Source organism: Prunus mume, linkage group LG7 (genome assembly GCF_029339155.1).
Source record: "Prunus mume cultivar Tortuosa linkage group LG7, ASM2933915v1, whole genome shotgun sequence".
Lineage (NCBI taxonomy): Eukaryota > Viridiplantae > Streptophyta > Magnoliopsida > Rosales > Rosaceae > Prunus > Prunus mume.
The window spans coordinates 14,000,535-14,017,890 of NC_142704.1; the positions used below are offsets into that span (position 1 = coordinate 14,000,535).

Genomic DNA, 17,356 nt, shown 5'->3' on the forward strand with positions numbered 1-17,356 from the left:
CAAAGGTATGCAAATGAGTTAAAGGCTAATCCGGATTGGTCAGTTCCTGGATTTACAGCTGCAATTTAGAGAGATTTTGGCTTGGAGCCGAGTATGCAACAAATATATAGAGCTAAGCTGAAGGCAACAAAGTTAAACAAAAGTAGTTTTGTTGAGCAATTCCACAAGTTGCACGATTACTGTGAGGAATTGAAGAGGGCAAATCCAGGAAGCACAGTTTTGCTTAAAACTGAGATGAATGGTGATCAAAGAAGGTTTCATAGGCTGTATATTTGTTTGGAAGCATGCAAGACTGGATTTTTACAAGGTTGTAGGCCTGTAATTAGTATGGATGGGTGTTTCATTAAGGGACCACATCCTGGTCAGTTATTGGCAACAGTGGGGATCGATGGGAACAATGGAATGTTCCCGCTAGCTTATGCTGTTGTAGAGATAGAGAATAAAGAGACATGGGAGTGGTTCATAAGAAATCTGATTGCGGACTTAGCCATTGAAAATAGACATGGTTATGCTTTCATTTCAGATAAACAAAAGGGTTTAGGAATTGCCCTTGGTGATTTACTTCCCAATGCAGAACATAGGCATTGTGTCCGTCATTTTTACAACAATTTCAAGACTTCACATAGTGGCCTGACATTGAAACAAATTATGTGGGATGCAGCTAGGGCAACAACAATCCTTTAGTGGCAATGCCATATGGAGAGGATGAAGCAAGAGAGTGAAGTTGCTTGGAAGTGGTTGCACCCAAAGTCTGCAGTTCATTGGAGTAGATCACACTTTAGAACCCAGTATAAGTGTGACATTTTGCTGAATAATCTTTGTGATGCTTTCAATTCTTCAATATTAAAGGCAAGGGACAAGCCATTTCTGTCAATACTTGAGGGTATAAGGAAAAATCTCATGGTGAGGATGGCAAACAAGAGGGTTGCAGCTTGGAAGTGGAAAAGGCATGTCGATCCAAGGTTTGAACAAATTATGGAGAAGAACAAGCTGGAGGCTGGTTATTGTATTCCTACTTTGTCTGGGGATATGAAGTATCAAGTCACAAATATGCATGGGGGCAATTTACGGTGGATCTTGCAATAAAAACATGCTCATGTAGGAGATGGGATCTTTGTGGGCTCCCATGTCCACATGCAATCAGTTGCATTCTTAGAAGGAAGCATGACCCTTACTTATATGTAGATGAGTGCTACAAAAGGGAAGCTTATCTTAAGTGCTATAACCCTATTATTTCTCCAATGCCTAGTATGGATCAGTGGCTAAGCACTGGTCCTCACCCATTGTTGCCTCCTCTATTTAAGAAGCAAACTAGGAGGCCAAGAAAGAAAAGGGTTAGGGAGCAAGGTGATCCACCAGCTGCAATCAAAGGAAACAAACTATCTAAGTGGGTTCATGACAAATTTAGTTGCAACAAATGTTGCCAAGCTGGCCATAATAAGAAAACATGTGGCAAATCGACAAGTCAATGGGTATATTATATTCTTACTTCAAGGAATTATATTATTCATTTGCTTATTGATTAATTACTAAAATTCTTTATATGCTTTGTAGCCTCCAAGTGCCCAAGTGGTCCCTAAACCTAGACAAAGGAAACCAAAACTTAAGGTTTTACATAATTGTTGCATTGGGATTAAAATAGTTCTAATTATTGTATTATAGTTTGACTTTAATTGTTGTCTAGGTGGCAAGAGGAGGGAGGAAAATGCAGCAATCAAGGTCAAACTCTAATGCTCCAACGGGAATAAGTATTTCACAACCTTCTCTAGCAGTTGTCAGGTTTTCACAACCCTCTCCAACACCTCAAGTGGCATCACAACCTCCTACTGCACACAATTCTTCATCCCAGCAAGCCTCAACATCACAAACTGTCCAAAGAAGGAAATTAAAGTCTCCAGCAAAGAAAGGAAGGCCATGGAGAGTTTGAGATGTTGTTTTATGGAACTGTAATTGGAAGTGGTCTAAGGTTTTTGATGTATGATATTGTTTTTTTTTTTTATGGAAGCTTTCTAGGGGTTAAAGTGATGGAACTAAAAGTGGTTTTTGATGGAAGTGGTCTAGGATTTTTGCAGGCATGGAAGTGATTTTTGATGGAAGTCATGTAGGGGTTAATGTGATGGAACTGAATGTGGTTGATGATGTAATTGAATGTGATTTTTTATATATGGAAGTGGATTTTGATGTATGCAGTTGGTTCAATTTGTTCATAATGGTTGATAGTTTAGTTCATTCAATTTGTTCAACGTGTGTTGTTTATAGTCCAATTTGTTCCTTTCCATTTTCAATGCTTTAGTTGCTCTCCAATTCCATGTGAAAATGAATTGCAGCTTTAGTTGCCCGCCAATTCCAACAAAAAATGGAGGGAAATGGTTCTAAATTGGTGGCAAATGGGTCTAAGGCATTGAAGAGGTCAAAAGAGATTGATTTGACGATTATATCCCTCATCAAATAGGGACTTAACAGTTTTTTTAATGGAGGGACTATTTAAGAGCACTCATAATAACGTTAGGGACCATGAGTGATACAAAAAAACCTTAAAGATGCAATCTAATAGTTTCGCAAATGCAGGGACGTTTTGTGATAAAAAGCCTTAATAAAATATGAAGGGAAAATTAGGTGTAGGGATTTCTAAAATCCTATTAAGCTATGAGAGAACAAATCATCTAGCCTATGCATATCAAATATAACATCAAATAAAGCGGAAGCAAGAAAATAACTAGAGATTCATGGATGTCTTAACTTAGGTCCCAATCTTTATAGGTTTATGAAAGTTTGCACCATTGACACTAATATCACATATTAAAGAGAATGTAGAAAGTAAGGTTACCTTTGGAGCGTATCTTGAATCCAAGAATGGTATTCTCCACTTTGTTCTCCAAATAGGCACAATGAGGTTATGCCTCTCCAAAGGAAGAATGAGAATGAGAGAATAAATAACCAAGAGAAGAAAAATGGATGCTAGCCTTTTCTTCTCTATGGTGGCCGGCCAAGGGAGACTAGGGAGGGAGATTTGATGTTTCCTCTCTTCATTAATGCCAAACTTGAAAACCATAAAGAAGTGTACTAGTCTTTGCGGATTACCATTGTCCAATTGGTGATCCTATGACAAGGAACAGTTTAGGATTCAATATTACTATGATGGAAAGGTCTCGCGAATCTAACTTCTTTAGACTGCTTTCCATTAATATCTTTATCCATGGACTTCTTACTTTATGTACATTATGTATCTTAGAGTAACATTCATATTGGCTTCCAGGGCATATATTCCATTTTTATATTGGCTTCTAGAGCATACATTTAGTCTCCCACTTGCATGTAAAGCCAATCAGCCACACATTTAGTCTCCCACTTGCATGTAAAGCCAATCTTCCAGGGCATAAACGATATGTTCTAGGATTTTGTAATCTATGCCATATCAGCTTTCTTTGCAACTTAGAGACAATCGATGTCATAAGTTACCAGCTCATTTATGTAACGTCTTCTCTTAATTTTGGACGCTTGATGAGACTTGAGTTCCTTGGCTTGAGCTATTGCTTCTTGAGAATTTCTCTTGCTTTAAGAGTATTGATCTTTCATGGTAAGAACTACTCCTATAAAGGAGTTTTACTTTTCATCCAAAAAGGGTGTTGACATATCAACTTGCGTTGCATAGACATGTACTGCTATTGGTCGTGAACCATTTAGTGTTACAACGTCCGATATTATTGAGAATGACTTTCTGGAGTTAGTTCCCATACTATTAGGATCCGATTAGAGCTCATTCAGGTATATGCTTCCACTCTGATGCTCTAATACTATCCCTCTTCGCTTATTTTGCCTTTTGTCTATTTGTGTTCTTATAATTCAAAAGACATGCTTTATTAGTTGTCCAGGGTTTTGATCCTAGGATATTATAATGTTGTCCATAATATACATTTGTATTAAGTGCAACTTATTTTGCAGTATCTTGGTCATATCATATATGATCGCATACTTATTGATAAACATATGACCATTTCTAAAATTCTTCTTCAATATATTATTTATTTTGTATGTTATTCATCTTATATGAATAATCCAACTCCTTGATTGAAGTTCATACTTCATGTCATCATATGATTTCATTATGATCAAGAAAATTACTTTTTAACTTTCACCATTGCTACATGGTTGGTGTATCACACCATTGATCAACTTCTTGGAACTTTAAAATGTGGTGAGTTGATAAAAGCAGTTGAATTGTCACTTTGTTTGATAATTCACTTATGGTTTGTAATAATTCAATTTACTTGTTTTGCAACAAGTATCTATTAACTTCTTTAATAGATATGACAACTTTTAGGTGATCTAGGATGTCCCATAAGATTCGTTTATCAAATTATAAGGTTCTAAACTTTACGTTTGAGATAACAATTTCAACTATCATTGTTGTTCAATTTGACCTTTCAATATTGTTATCCTTGGGGTATGGCATGAGGAGGAATTTTAATGACTTATCATAAAAAATTATACTTTATTTACCCTTTAAAGCTCTTTAACCTTTTAAAAGATTTATTGTTCAAGCATTCATCTATAACATATAAACGAGTGTTGATGCTTGCTACGTATTTCCCTTTTCTTTGCTTTCTTGAAATCCTAAACCTATTAGATTTCGGACTAGGCTTTAGTCCGATCGAGAGCGATCATTGGTCATTCTATAGAAAGGATAATGGATACAATTCTATTATTACTTAGATATATCTTATACAAATTATATGATTTCTATTATAGTTCTAAACTTTAGAGTGTTTGGATTTCACAATCTTTACATGCAACTTATAGGCAAGAATTAGAACATTTTTGTAACACCCCGAGCAACAAATTGTTTCTAATTAGGAGTATGGACACTTTAGTCATTTTTGTTTGGAAAGTATTTGGGGAATTGAGTAGCACCATTGCGTAGAGCTCGTTAATGCGAGTTCGTAGCTAGTCAGCATGCTCAATTCTGATTTAAAATGAAGAAGTTATAATCTACGTAAGTGCAATGACACAACTGTAAATATTGTGAAATTCCAATTTAAGTAACAGATCATATTCCTTTTTATGGAATTTCTCTCTCTCCTCACTCGTGTGACCCTCTCCTCCTTTGCGAAACAGACCGACCTATTTGCCGACGTTTTCTCCTCAATCCGGTATGGCCGGTGACGACATGACCCACAAAACGTTTGTCTCTTTCTACTCTACATGCCCATACCCATTTCCACCTTCAAAACTCTAAGATTGGTCGTGATTTTGGACTAGAACCGAGCGAAAACCTCATTTCATCATTGGCGATGTTTGTATGGTTTTCGACGATTCTGGTAGCCAAAATTGCCAAACCACGTATGAAACTACATCTTCTCATCATGCTCTACATATTTATGTGCTTGATTTGGGTTAATTTGAGGTTTTATAGATCAATTTCTAACCCCCCCTCCCAAAATTATACCAACGGTTTCAAATTTGTTTCGGCTTGTTTTGGTCAGTTTTTGGCGGTGGTCCAAGAACAAAAAATGCTCCCCTAGTTGTGCTTGATCGGTTGGTATAGGTATTGTAGGGTGTTTCGAAAAAATTTCGTCATTGAAAATTTCTTAAGACACCCGCTCGCTACCGGCAGAGGGTGGCGTGGGCCACTGTGTGTTGGCCCATTATGTTCTAAAACACTCCCAATGTTGTCCTGAGCATGACTGTATGCTCGGATTTGGAACTGGTTATCATTTGACTATTGAACGGATATTGCGCCTATTATGCGATATTCGGATTAGATAGGTTCACACCGTTCGATCGGTTCCAATTTCAATTATGTTGTTCATGGTACCACTAGGATCGTGTAGGAACTTTCAAATCGGAAATTGGAGGTCGTGGGCTCTGCATGCCCAATTGACCAATATGGAAAGTTTGACCGCTAAGTTGAACATGAGTCTTCCGAGACTGTCTCATTCTTTGAGAAGTACTAGAATGACTCTATAAACCTTCTTAAAGGTTGTGCACACTTCGAGACCTTTGAACTAAAGTTTTGAATTAAAGTTCGTTGTTGGGTACGTTTGTTAATTAAGACCATTTATTCTCTCGGATAGGTACCCACACTTTGCATACTCCAGAGGAAGAGCCCTCTCAGAGTTGAGCAACATTGAACTTGTTGTGAATGGACTTTGTTTTCAAATGAATATTATTTTCATATTGGCAAGTGTATGCATAACTGTGTTTTGGTCAGGTTTGAAATGTGGTTATGGTATTTTCACGGATTATTATTTATTTATTTATTATTAAAGCATATATGGTGCGAGCAGAAGAACCTCATCAGAGAAATAGAAAGAGGCAATTTAGAAATCCTGGAAGAATTTGTTGGACTGTGGCAGATTCAAAATTCAAGTCCGTCACTTCTCAATCAATAACTTATTTCATTCATCACCCCCTGATCTCCTTCTTCCTTTCTTTTTTTGGGGTTAAAAGATGGATTCATTTCCACCGTCACAAGGATAACGCAAAGCCAGCAATACAATGAGAAAGAGAGGCATCAGCTGAGAACATTTGCTTTTATTACTGAATATTGGGGGTTGTGTTCACCTAATTTTACTTTGTCCCAACTTTCTAGATCTATTTTCCACATTAAGTTATCAGATTTTTGTGTTAAGAAAAGTACCAAATCTGAGTGCAACACCTCCATAGCTTCTTTGCCTTAGCATTTCATCTCTTGTTCAATTGTGGATGGTGAAGTTTTCCGAGAAATGTGGACACTACAATAATAGGGTTGTGCAATCGGTTAATCAATTGCTTATTCTTTTTGTCATTACAGGCATATCCAAATGAAAAATAAAGGGCTCCCATATAGAGCCTATTTGGAGAGAAAAATTCAAAGCCACTTGTCATTTTCTAATTGGTTCTTAGTGTGTTAATTGTTTTTCTAAAATCAATTAGAAAATGACAAATAGCTAGTTTTGAGTTTTTACCTCCAAATAGGCTCGATATAGATAATATAATATATCATGCTAAAATGGGCTTATTGCTAAAATACCTAAAAATAAACGAAGCAACAAAAAATTTGGAGAAGAAGAGATTAACGACGTCAAAATAACACTAAGACTTTGGTGGCTGATGTGGCCTGTTTTCAGCCATAGGATTGCAACATTGAAATCCAGCCCTTGATATTTTCGTGAGATCAGTCTAAATACACTTTTTTTTTAATGAAAAATACACTCTGTGTTTTGAAGCTAATATCCTATCCGAAAAAAATACTTATCCCATAGTCTGACACAGGTTTTCTGGTTGGCATTTCTCTTTCCAATCTCATGGGTAAGATTGAAATCCACTCAGCACACTACTTTTTCCTGCCTCAACAATCAAACAATTGCAAATATTCAAACGCTTTTGACTCAAAATCCCCAACTGGGTTTCCCAAGTTAAGATTATTAGTGCACACGCAATTCTTAATAATTGTTACTTCTTTGCCGATTTGATTGGAGGACCCAGAAGCCTTTCTTTGTTTGGAGGGTATCAATGTGGATCTATGTTGGGCAAAATCTATTGGCTTAACATGGAGCACATGCCCAGATGACAGGGGCACCAGTCCTTAACCAAAACCATCTCTTTTTACCTTCCAAAACTCCACTAGGATGCCTAGAAACGAGTTCAAGGTCGAAGGAGCAAGAAAGCTTGTCACTGTTGAAGAGATGCAGGAACATGGAAGAATTGAAGCAAGTTCATGCTCATATTCTCAAGTTGGGCCACTTTTGTGATTCTTTTTGTGCAGGAAATCTTGTGGCCACTTCTGCTCTATCAGCTTGGGGAAGCATGGACCATGCCTGCTCAATTTTCCAACAAATCAATGAACCTGGAACCTTTGTATGCAACACCATGATTAAAGGACATGTCAAGGCTATGAACTGGGATAAAGCTTTGCTTCTTTACTGTGAAATGCTGGAGACAGGAGTTGAACCTGACAATTTCACTTATCCAGTTCTGCTCAAGGCCTGTGCTTGGTTACTGGCAATTGAGGAAGGGATGCAAATTCATGGTCATATTTTAAAGCTTGGGCTCGAAAATGATGTGTTTGTGCAGAATAGTTTGATCAGCATGTATGGAAAGTGTGGAGAGCTAGAACTTTCTTGTACTGTTTTTGAGCAAATGGATCAGAAGAGTGTTGCTTCTTGGAGTGCCATCATTGCAGCTCATGCTAATTTGGGTATGTGGTGTGAGTGTCTGATGCTTTTTGGGGATATGAGAAGGGAGGGTTGGAGGGCTGAAGAAAGCACATTAGTCAGTGTACTCTCTGCTTGCACTCATTTGGGTGCACTTGATTTGGGAAGGTGCAGCCATGGATCTTTGTTGAGAAACATTAGTGCACTCAATGTAACAGTACAGACTTCCTTGATAGACATGTATGCTAAATGTGGGTGCCTAGAGAAAGGGTTGTGTCTATTCCAGAAAATGAACAAGAAGAACCAATTATCTTATACTGTGATGATCTCTGGGCTTGCTGTCCATGGACATGGCAGGAAAGCTCTTGAGCTTTTCTCGGCGATGCTCCAGGAAGGTTTGGCACCTGATGCAGTTGCTCATTTGGGTGTCCTAAGTGCCTGCAATCATGCAGGCCTAGTAGATGAGGGTCTCCGGTGTTTCAATAGGATGAAAGGTGAACATAAAATTCAACCTACAGTTCAACACTATGGTTGCCTAGTAGACCTTATGGGCAGAGCAGGAATGCTCAAGGAAGCATTGCAGCTCATTACTAGCATGCCTGTTAGGCCAAACGACGTCATATGGCGAAGCCTTCTTAGCGCTTGCAGAGTTCACAAAAACCTGGAAATAGGGGAGATTGCAGCTAACATGCTATTCCAATTGAATTCCCAAAACCCTAGCGATTATGTGGTGCTATCAAATATGTATGCACAAGCGCAAAGGTGGGACAACATGGCTAGAACAAGAACAGAAATGGCTTCCAAGGGCTTGACACAGACACCTGGAATTAGCTTGGTAGAGGTGAAGAGAAGAGTCTACAAGTTTGTTTCACAGTCACACCACCAATGCGACGGTGTCTACAAGATGGTACACCAGATGGAATGGCAACTGAGATTCGAAGGCTATTCTGCTGACACATCTCAAGTATTGCTTGATGTAGATGAAGAAGAGAAGAGAGAGAGGTTGAAATACCATAGTCAGAAGTTAGCAATTGCTTTTGCTCTCATACATACATCTCAGGGGTCTCCCATAAGAATAGTTCGAAATCTCAGGATGTGTAGTGATTGTCACACGTACACTAAATTTGTTTCTATGATCTATGAACGGGAAATTACCGTAAGAGATCGAAACCGGTTCCATCATTTTAAAGATGGAAATTGCTCTTGCAGAGACTACTGGTGAATCTGAATATCCAATTTCCAAGTGTTTTTCTTTCCTAGTATATTATTGAAATGCAAAATATACGGTTGGATACTGAAGGTTTTTTTGGTTCAATGGAGAGGAAAACATAAAACCATCTTCAACCAGATTTCAGCTGACAGTCAAATGCATAAAGATTCCATTCCATACACAATGGAACAAAGTCTCCAAGACAAATTCATTATGCTAATGGAATATGAAAAAAGAAATAATGGCAAACTTATTATCATATCCAAGTCACTCTTCTAAGAACTCTAGTTCTCCTGCAAATCATGACAATAACAAAAGAGCGGATGCAAACAAAAATTGCTTAAATGAAAAGGTTATACTTCAGGGGCGATCATATTCCTTCAAATTCAAGTGCCACAACCCCCTACTTCTCTGCTTTTCAATAGTTAACTACTTATCTTTGTTATGAGGCTAAACCAAAAATTCAGCTTAGGAGCATAACAACGCCTAACGATTTAAAAGTACATGAATGTCTCAGTAACATAAAAACAAAGAAAATTAAAGAACAAGAAGATGGCATAGGGATTTCCTGAACAGTTTAAATAAATGGTACTCATTGATTTTGTTTGAGTAACTTCTTTTATTGTACAATTATTCAAGGAAATTAAGACAAACAGAAGCCTAATTTAGTTGGTTGCTATACGTACATATTTGTCTCTTAAACATTGACAAATTGATTTACTATCCACACTCTAATACAATTCCTCTTGCAAGTCACATTTTTTTCTCCGTATATAATTGTTCTAGTTTATCACAAAAAATTTGAAGAAGACCAGCTTATTCAATGTGAACTGAAGAAATGGATGAAGTAATTTCCTTGGTTCGTGGATCAGCACTCTCTAAAGAAACACCATGAGGATCTTCTCTCACTAACAAGGCCAAAACATTGAACGAACTCCAAGAACTTGCAACATGGCTTCCAGAATCCCCTAAGGTAACAGCAAATACGGCATCAAACCCACCTGCTCCAGGAACTCCAGCCAACAAAACTCCTTCCATATTCATAGTAGCATCCAAAAGACTAGTTTGTGATTCTGGTTCTATCTGAAATTTTTTGAAGCCAAGAAATCAATCAGAGAAAAAATTAAAAAGAAAAGACGAAGTATGACAATATTCTGTCTGTGAACTCAAAACGGCAACAATGCAATTGAAAAAAAGGGGGATTGTTGGACGATTGGACGTTAAAGTTAATTAAATTGAAAAGCTCTCTGCTATTGCAAATTTACTAGAAATATTGTCATTATTAATTAATTTTTCCATGGTCAAACGGTAATTGGCTAAGACAAGATTATCCTCTACTCAACTTCAAAATTTGAAGTGTCAGTTCCCCAGAAAAGACACCGCTTAGGCTACGTTATTTTTCATTTTTGGAACTTGGGAATGGGTTTGCACAAAAAAGGGGTGTTACAATCCCATGTGCCACGTACCCTTTGTATTGTGTCCATAAAACACTTGTATCCTTCCCATTCACTAAACTGAGAAAACCTTGCAGCAACTTCCATTAATTTGCTCCTCTCACAACACAACACGTAAGCAACTTCTATAAAATTGTGTGTATTATATCCAGTTTTATTCATCACCTAAGAGATGTATCTATCTCTGCTTATGTTTCTAGTCTACAATGCAAATAAAAATGGTTGGTTAGTTAAATAGTCATTGATTAGCAACTTCAATTATTATGAAAGGTACTATAAATATAACTGGTAATCTTTCATTTTTCCCCTAGCTATAGTGGCTGAGATAATGTGGCATTGTGAACACACCACAAAGAATATCTCTGATCTTTCCCCCTAATTGTTTTTTGGTCTTAGTTTTTAAAATTGTGTAATGGGAGAAAATGGAGAATGATGTAGAAATGACTTTCGTTAGAATGACAAGAGATAGGTTGAATGTTAAACATTTATGATTGACAACATGTTTGTGTTCAAATGATTGACATCAGGTTGCTCCCTCTTGCAATTCTAAGTAATGGCTTATTGTCTTTAGTATATATTAAGTATCAGCACCAATGTCTTTTAAGGAGTTTTTTGTTGCACACCTCAAGGCTAGGCGACAGAAGAATTGATGGTACAGCCCGTAGGTGTTAGATTACACATTTAAACAATAGAACATAGAAGATTACAAGAGATCGAGGAGAAGAAATTATAGATCAAAAAGATGAGATAAAGGGCAGAAACAGTAGAACACAGAAGAATATCGGAGATCGAGGAGAAGAAAATATAAATCAAAGGGACGAAATCAGAGAGTTCTAGGAAAAGGTTTACTCAACATTCAAATCTGAATTTTAAAGAACTACATGGGGGTATTTATAGCAAACTAAAACCTAGACATAATAGGATAAAAATCCCTTGATTAAACAGAAATCATAACCCCAATAAAATAGAAAACTTAAAACTAGAAATCTGTAAATCTAGAAAAGTAGAAAACCTACTAGAATTTGGAAAACTAGAGAATCTAGGAAACTAATAAATTTAGGTCCTACGCGTCCAGCATCATTCTGCCATAAGGCATACTCTGCATGGGGGAAAAAAAACCAAACATTTGCAGTTTCTTGCATTGACACTATTCATGATTCCCAACATTCCCAAAAACTAGAAAGGGGTTCACTGAATTGTATTGATTCCTATAAAAACCAATCCATGGAATGGATTTGGAAATCCCAAGAACCTGTCCCACAAATGAAGAAGATTCTTAATGGCAGGGATTTCTGCTTAAGTCTAAGGATGCTGAGTTTAAAACTTCTTCAATGGTTTTGTTCATGATGCATAACAGAAGGCTTCATTGATCATAAAATTAAACGGAATATACTTTGGGAGACAGAAAAAACCAACTATGGCTTTTGTAGGAATCAAAATAGAGAGAAGTACAGTGACTGACTTTTTTTGTTCTTCCCAGCAAAGATAAGTACGTTGACTAAGTTAAAATAGGACTTTTTTTTTTTTTGGAATAGAGACATTGTATTGAGAAAAAGGAAGATAAGGAATCCATCAAAGCAATATAAGAAGGAAAAGACAGAGTCCACGGAGTCAAAAATAACAAAAACAAAAAACTAGAGCCACTGCCATACAACCCCCCCAGGAAGGAGTTATAAGACGACCTTACACAGTGTAGTTATTTTAAACGGTGTTGAAGTCTCTCAGGATGGTGGAATAATGGTAATCCTTAAACTCTGCAGAGACAGAAACCCACAGAGAGGCCCCAAATTTCGCCCTATCCCAAAGCTCAGCAGGTCCCACCCCCTTATGATTATAAAAAATCTACAGTTACGCTCCATCCAAATGTTCCAAAATATAGCATGAACAAGGCACCCCCAGAGGACACTGGCCCTTTTTCAGTTACCCGGCAAATCCATTGTAGTACATAAAAGCTCAAAGCAGCCTTTGGGAATCGACCAGGCAATCCAGAACTCCCGCAATAATGACCACCACAACTTGATGGTGAATGGGCAGTGTAAGTAAAAATGGGCATTCAAATAACAGTTTAATTAAATGTACCAAGTCAAGAACATTTGTTTCTAGAAAGAAAATGAATCTGTAAGAAGTAACATATTTTATCAAGTATTATTCTCCATATTAAACACCAAAGAAGACTCCAGTTAAAGAAAGCACATACCGGAACACCTGCAGCCTCACCCATCTGATGCATATGATACCTGATCCGAAGCATAGCATCTCTTGCTCCTAATAATGCTTTAATAATTGCTTCTTGGTTTGGTTTAGCGGCTTGTTGTATCCACTGTCCATCCATTTTTTAAAATTGACTCAAACATCAAAGTTGGGAAATACAAGCAAAAGGAAGTCATAGGGTAAGGAAAGTATTAACAACAATATGAAGAAGCCAAATTTTATGATGGCATGATTAGAGGAGTAAAATGGGCTACACTGGCACAAGCACAGCACGTTTAAGCTGGGCCTTGCATGACACAATCTATACTGTGTTGTTCCAGGCACAACAACACAACACAACACGACATATCCAATAAATCCAAAATGGCCCTGCGTTTTAGTTTAGGTTTTTATCATAAAAAAATTTGCGCTTTTTAGAAAAGTTGAGTCCAAGAAATACCTTCTCTGATTTGAGAATGCTGCAGCTTTTTATCAAGCTTTCATATTCATCCCAGTGTTGTTCTGCCAATTTGCTCAACGTACTGAGTTGTGTTTCAAGTGCTGAATTTGCCTCTGACAACTTTCTCCATGTTTCCAAGGATTTCTGAGGGTCAGCCTTCTGCCACTTTTTCACAGCACCCACCATTGATGGAGTGGATGATCCTCCAGTTCCTGGTTCTCCAAGTAACTGTAGAAAGAAAAAAGGATTAACCTTAAGTTCGTAATCCAAAGAACAAGAAAGAGCTTAATTAACAAAAAGTAAAAGCGAAAAATGTCGAGATAGATTCCCAAGTTTACAAATATGAAATGGTAGGATACAAAATTGGGAAAATATAATCTACAGTTGACTACGACACGTCTCAATACAGAACAATAAGACCGATTTAGAGGATTAAAAAGCAGTATGATACTCTTTTGCATGCATAATCATATTTACAAGTGCTGGCATGTTTAATCAGAAATAATTTATAGATCTTGACATGCTTACAAGAGTCATCAATGGTGGCAAGGAGAACTTAGTCCTCTCATGGTCCCACGTTCCTTTCAGGATTTCAAGAACGACTTCATGTAGTGGAGTTCCCTTCACTGCAACCTGAAACCATACAAACACTAAAATCACAAGTTGAAGGTATTAATGGATAGTCAGAGGCTTGCAGTTAAAAATCAGACAGGACAACCCATTATTGTCTGCTTTTTAGCGGCAAGCCTCTCATCATCAAATTATTGTAACCACAGGTAACCTGTAATCATTTCATAAGCTTTGTTTTACACTTAACTATAACATACCAAACTCCAGTTTGACAATTAGACAAAGAGGACCAATGGTGTATTCGTCTGATGCAAATGGTATCCTTTAGCACAGAGAGAGAGAGAGAGAGAGAGAGAGAGAGACCTGAGCAGAAGAAAGCACTTCCGGTGAAAAGCGGACATAGCGTTGGCTTCCATAAACTGCAGAACTAACATCAAACCCACTGCCCACTTTTCCCTGTGCGATGCAATGAGCAGTTTGAGCTATAACATGCACCAAATCAAGATCTGCAGTGTATTTTTCATGTTGATGATCTTCAAGCACGGAGGAAAGATCAACAACTCTGAGGTAATGAAGCAAAGCAGCAACAACAGCAGTTGTCATTGCCGCAGATGAACCCAATCCAGTTTTTGCAACTTCAGGCTTACAATTTTCTCCATTTGATTCCTCAGCATTGAAGGTAATCGAGGCAAAAGGAGGTAATGCAGCCAATGCGTCCGGAGTCAATGGCAGACCACGGGCTTCAATCTAAGAGGTGCACAACCCAGCAACATCTTGAATTAGGAATTTGGATTTAAAATGATAAAACAAGAATCCTTGAAGTTTCAGCAGCAACTGATTCTTGGAAGTTGAATGCTTTAGATTTTTAAATTATTTTATTTAGAAGGATTTACAATTTGATTCAAGAAAACTGTGGACTTTCAATCAAAAATTAATATTGATGCTGTCATAGTATACCAAGTTGAGATATGTGTCAAATAAAAATTCAGACAACGAAGTAATAAAAAACTACAGAAATAAAAAGAGGTTAGATACCTGGTTCCGATAAGAATAAAAGTCATTGCTGCCTAAAATTGTGATATCAAGACCTGCATGACAAACCCAGTTGAATTTTCAAAGATGCAGAGTTTGTTTATCTTGAAAAATGATGGGGGAACATACGGCGAATCAAACATTACCTTGCAATAGTAGTTTTTCTAATGAATCGTTCTTGTTCTTGTCAACTGTTGCACGGGCAGCAGCTACACAGTATTGCACCGCTTGTTCCACAAAAGGGTTCTTCGAGTCACTGAAATTCTAAAGCACGTAAGGTAAGAAACACCCTAAACAATTCACCTAACGACAGAAGTATTTGCAAAGGAAGAAAAACACTCAAATTAACCACATTTAAAGCAGGCCAATCTTTCTATAATGACGATGATATAAACTGATGATTGGTGGCATTGTTCAAAAACTAATGATCATTTAACAAATTTTAATCAAAATTATAGAAACTTGCCTTGAAGAGACGTATTCAAGTGATAAATTTTTGAGGGAGAGTTTGTAGATGCTTTCTCTGGAGAGCTGAGGAGACGTCAATTTCACATCCATCCAACCCTGAAAGACGAAACACCAAGACATCTCAATCAGATTGAGAGAGAGAGAGAGAGAGAGAGAGAGAGAGAGAGAAAAAGACGCACCCAAGCCCAGCTATCAGGCTTGAGCTGGTGGTAAAGTGGCTTGACAATGGCGAAGAAGCGAGAATTGGTGCTGAGAACAAGGCCTGCATTGGGTCTCTCCAAAATCAGGTAACCTCCCGTCAACAACACCTTCCCTGGAGCTGAAGCAACCCTGTTTGTATTTCAACAACAATTTTCAATCAATAACAAAAATTCTTACAACAATAACAACAAATCTTTGATTCAAAATCCAAAAACTTACACGCCCTCCATTGCTCTCTCTCTCTCCCCTCTTTGAAGATCGCAAAGTCAACTTGTGAAGTTTGAAGTGCTTTCTAATTTCTCTCTCGGACTCTCAGTAGTTGGGTTTTGACGTTGTACCACTGGCTGCAGCCTGCAGTGTTCAACTTCAACCTCGTCAAGCTGCCCACCAACCTTTTCAATGATTTTTCTTTGACCCTTTTTCAATTTTTATCACTTTTATTTTTATTCTTTATTTTTTTTTAATCTTTGGAAATTGCTTCTTTTATTTTTTAATCTCTACTCATTAGTAAAATAAAATAAAATAAGATCAAATCCCATTTCCTGCCCTTTCTCACACCGGGACATCATGAAACTAACTATGAATATTTAGCCAAAAGAAAAAAGAAACTTACTCTGATGAAAAAATAAAATAAAAAATTGTGTGAGCTTAGTTTGACTAGCAAGAACTGGACACGTGATGCATTATAATTTAGTTAGCCTTTAATAATTGTTTCTCCTTGCCTCATTTATGAGTCTCCAATGCTGACTAAATTTCTAAAGCATGCAGGTTTGGTAACATATAGTTAAGACTTCAATGCAGGTTTGGTAACATATATTAATCCAGTTATGAAGTCTACTGGCACGCACTATTCCACGCATGAGACTTTTTCTTTATCATGCGCTCTTTTACGGAAACTTTTAGTCTGTGAAAATTGTGAGAATGTAAAGATAAAAATGTCTCACATTGAAATGTTAAAAAATCTTACAAGGGCTTATAAGGAATTAGCTATTCATCCCATTGCCAATTGATTTTGAGGTGAACTCTCAAACTTCCTTCAGAAATATTCATTTGAACATCAACATAAAAACATATGCATTACATATAGCAACGTAAGTGTTAAATCAATTTCATGAGTTCGAAAGCAAAATCTTTCAACCAAGTGTTTTATAGGTCATGTGATTGATGTCATGGAACTAAAATCAAACAAGAGCGGAGATAAAATTCACCCATGGAGGGAGTTTTAAACATACGAGAGTTTCACTAAAACACCCAAAATGGAGGTTGAAATTATAAAAAAACCCAACACCCAAAACACTTTATAAACACACCCAAAACCCATCATTACACACACTCAAAACCTATTTATAAACACACCCAAAAAGTTGACTTTAAGGTTGATTTTGGGTGTGTTTCTATGTTTAAATAGTGCTTGGGTTTTTTTATAAATACATGTCTAGAATTGGGTTTATTTATAAATTTGTATAAACATTATCCAACCATTCCACCAAGGTTAATGAAGCTTAAACTCGATATTTTCTCTTTGAAAAGGTTTCCAAGTAACAACACTATGCGACCTCTAATTTTCTTCACCCCCTCAATTGTGCCAAAAAAATGGTGAAATAGTTGGATCTCATTTTTCAGGCTTTAAGAAGGT

General features: G+C 37.1%; 2 protein-coding genes and 1 pseudogene across 2 annotated transcripts; 2 read left to right on the forward strand and 1 right to left on the reverse strand.

Annotated features, from left to right (window-relative positions):
* Positions 1–93: 93 nt before the first annotated feature.
* Positions 94–2,084, forward strand: LOC148915539 (uncharacterized; annotated as a pseudogene).
* A 5,164-nt stretch (positions 2,085–7,248) lies between these two features.
* On the forward strand, positions 7,249–9,430 carry LOC103336820 (Tetratricopeptide repeat (TPR)-like superfamily protein). The gene has a single exon (XM_008239926.2). It carries the CDS (start codon positions 7,549–7,551, stop codon positions 9,355–9,357), a length of 1,809 nt encoding a protein of 602 aa, XP_008238148.2. The 5' UTR covers positions 7,249–7,548; the 3' UTR covers positions 9,358–9,430.
* A 491-nt stretch (positions 9,431–9,921) lies between these two features.
* On the reverse strand, positions 9,922–16,121 carry LOC103336821 (GHMP kinase family protein). Its single transcript, XM_016795883.2, has 10 exons — positions 15,940–16,121; positions 15,699–15,849; positions 15,518–15,615; positions 15,198–15,307; positions 15,055–15,107; positions 14,383–14,766; positions 13,978–14,082; positions 13,450–13,677; positions 12,997–13,119; positions 9,922–10,428 (listed from the first exon to the last, which is right to left on the reverse strand). Exons 1-10 carry the CDS (start codon positions 15,948–15,950, stop codon positions 10,162–10,164), a joined length of 1,530 nt encoding a protein of 509 aa, XP_016651369.2. The 5' UTR covers positions 15,951–16,121; the 3' UTR covers positions 9,922–10,161.
* Positions 16,122–17,356: the final 1,235 nt, after the last annotated feature.

Bases quoted from the DNA above. Each gene is read 5' to 3' on its own strand.
- LOC103336820 (XM_008239926.2), top strand. From the start codon at position 7,549: ATGACAGGGGCACCAGTCCTTAACCAAAACCATCTCTTTTTACCTTCC.
- LOC103336821 (XM_016795883.2), bottom strand. The intron at 15,108-15,197 runs GTAATGTTTGAT...TTTGTCATGCAG, and splicing joins AGAAAAACTACTATTGCAAG to GTCTTGATATCACAATTTTA. The intron at 13,120-13,449 runs GTATTTCTTGGA...ATGGATGGACAG, and splicing joins GCATTCTCAAATCAGAGAAG to TGGATACAACAAGCCGCTAA.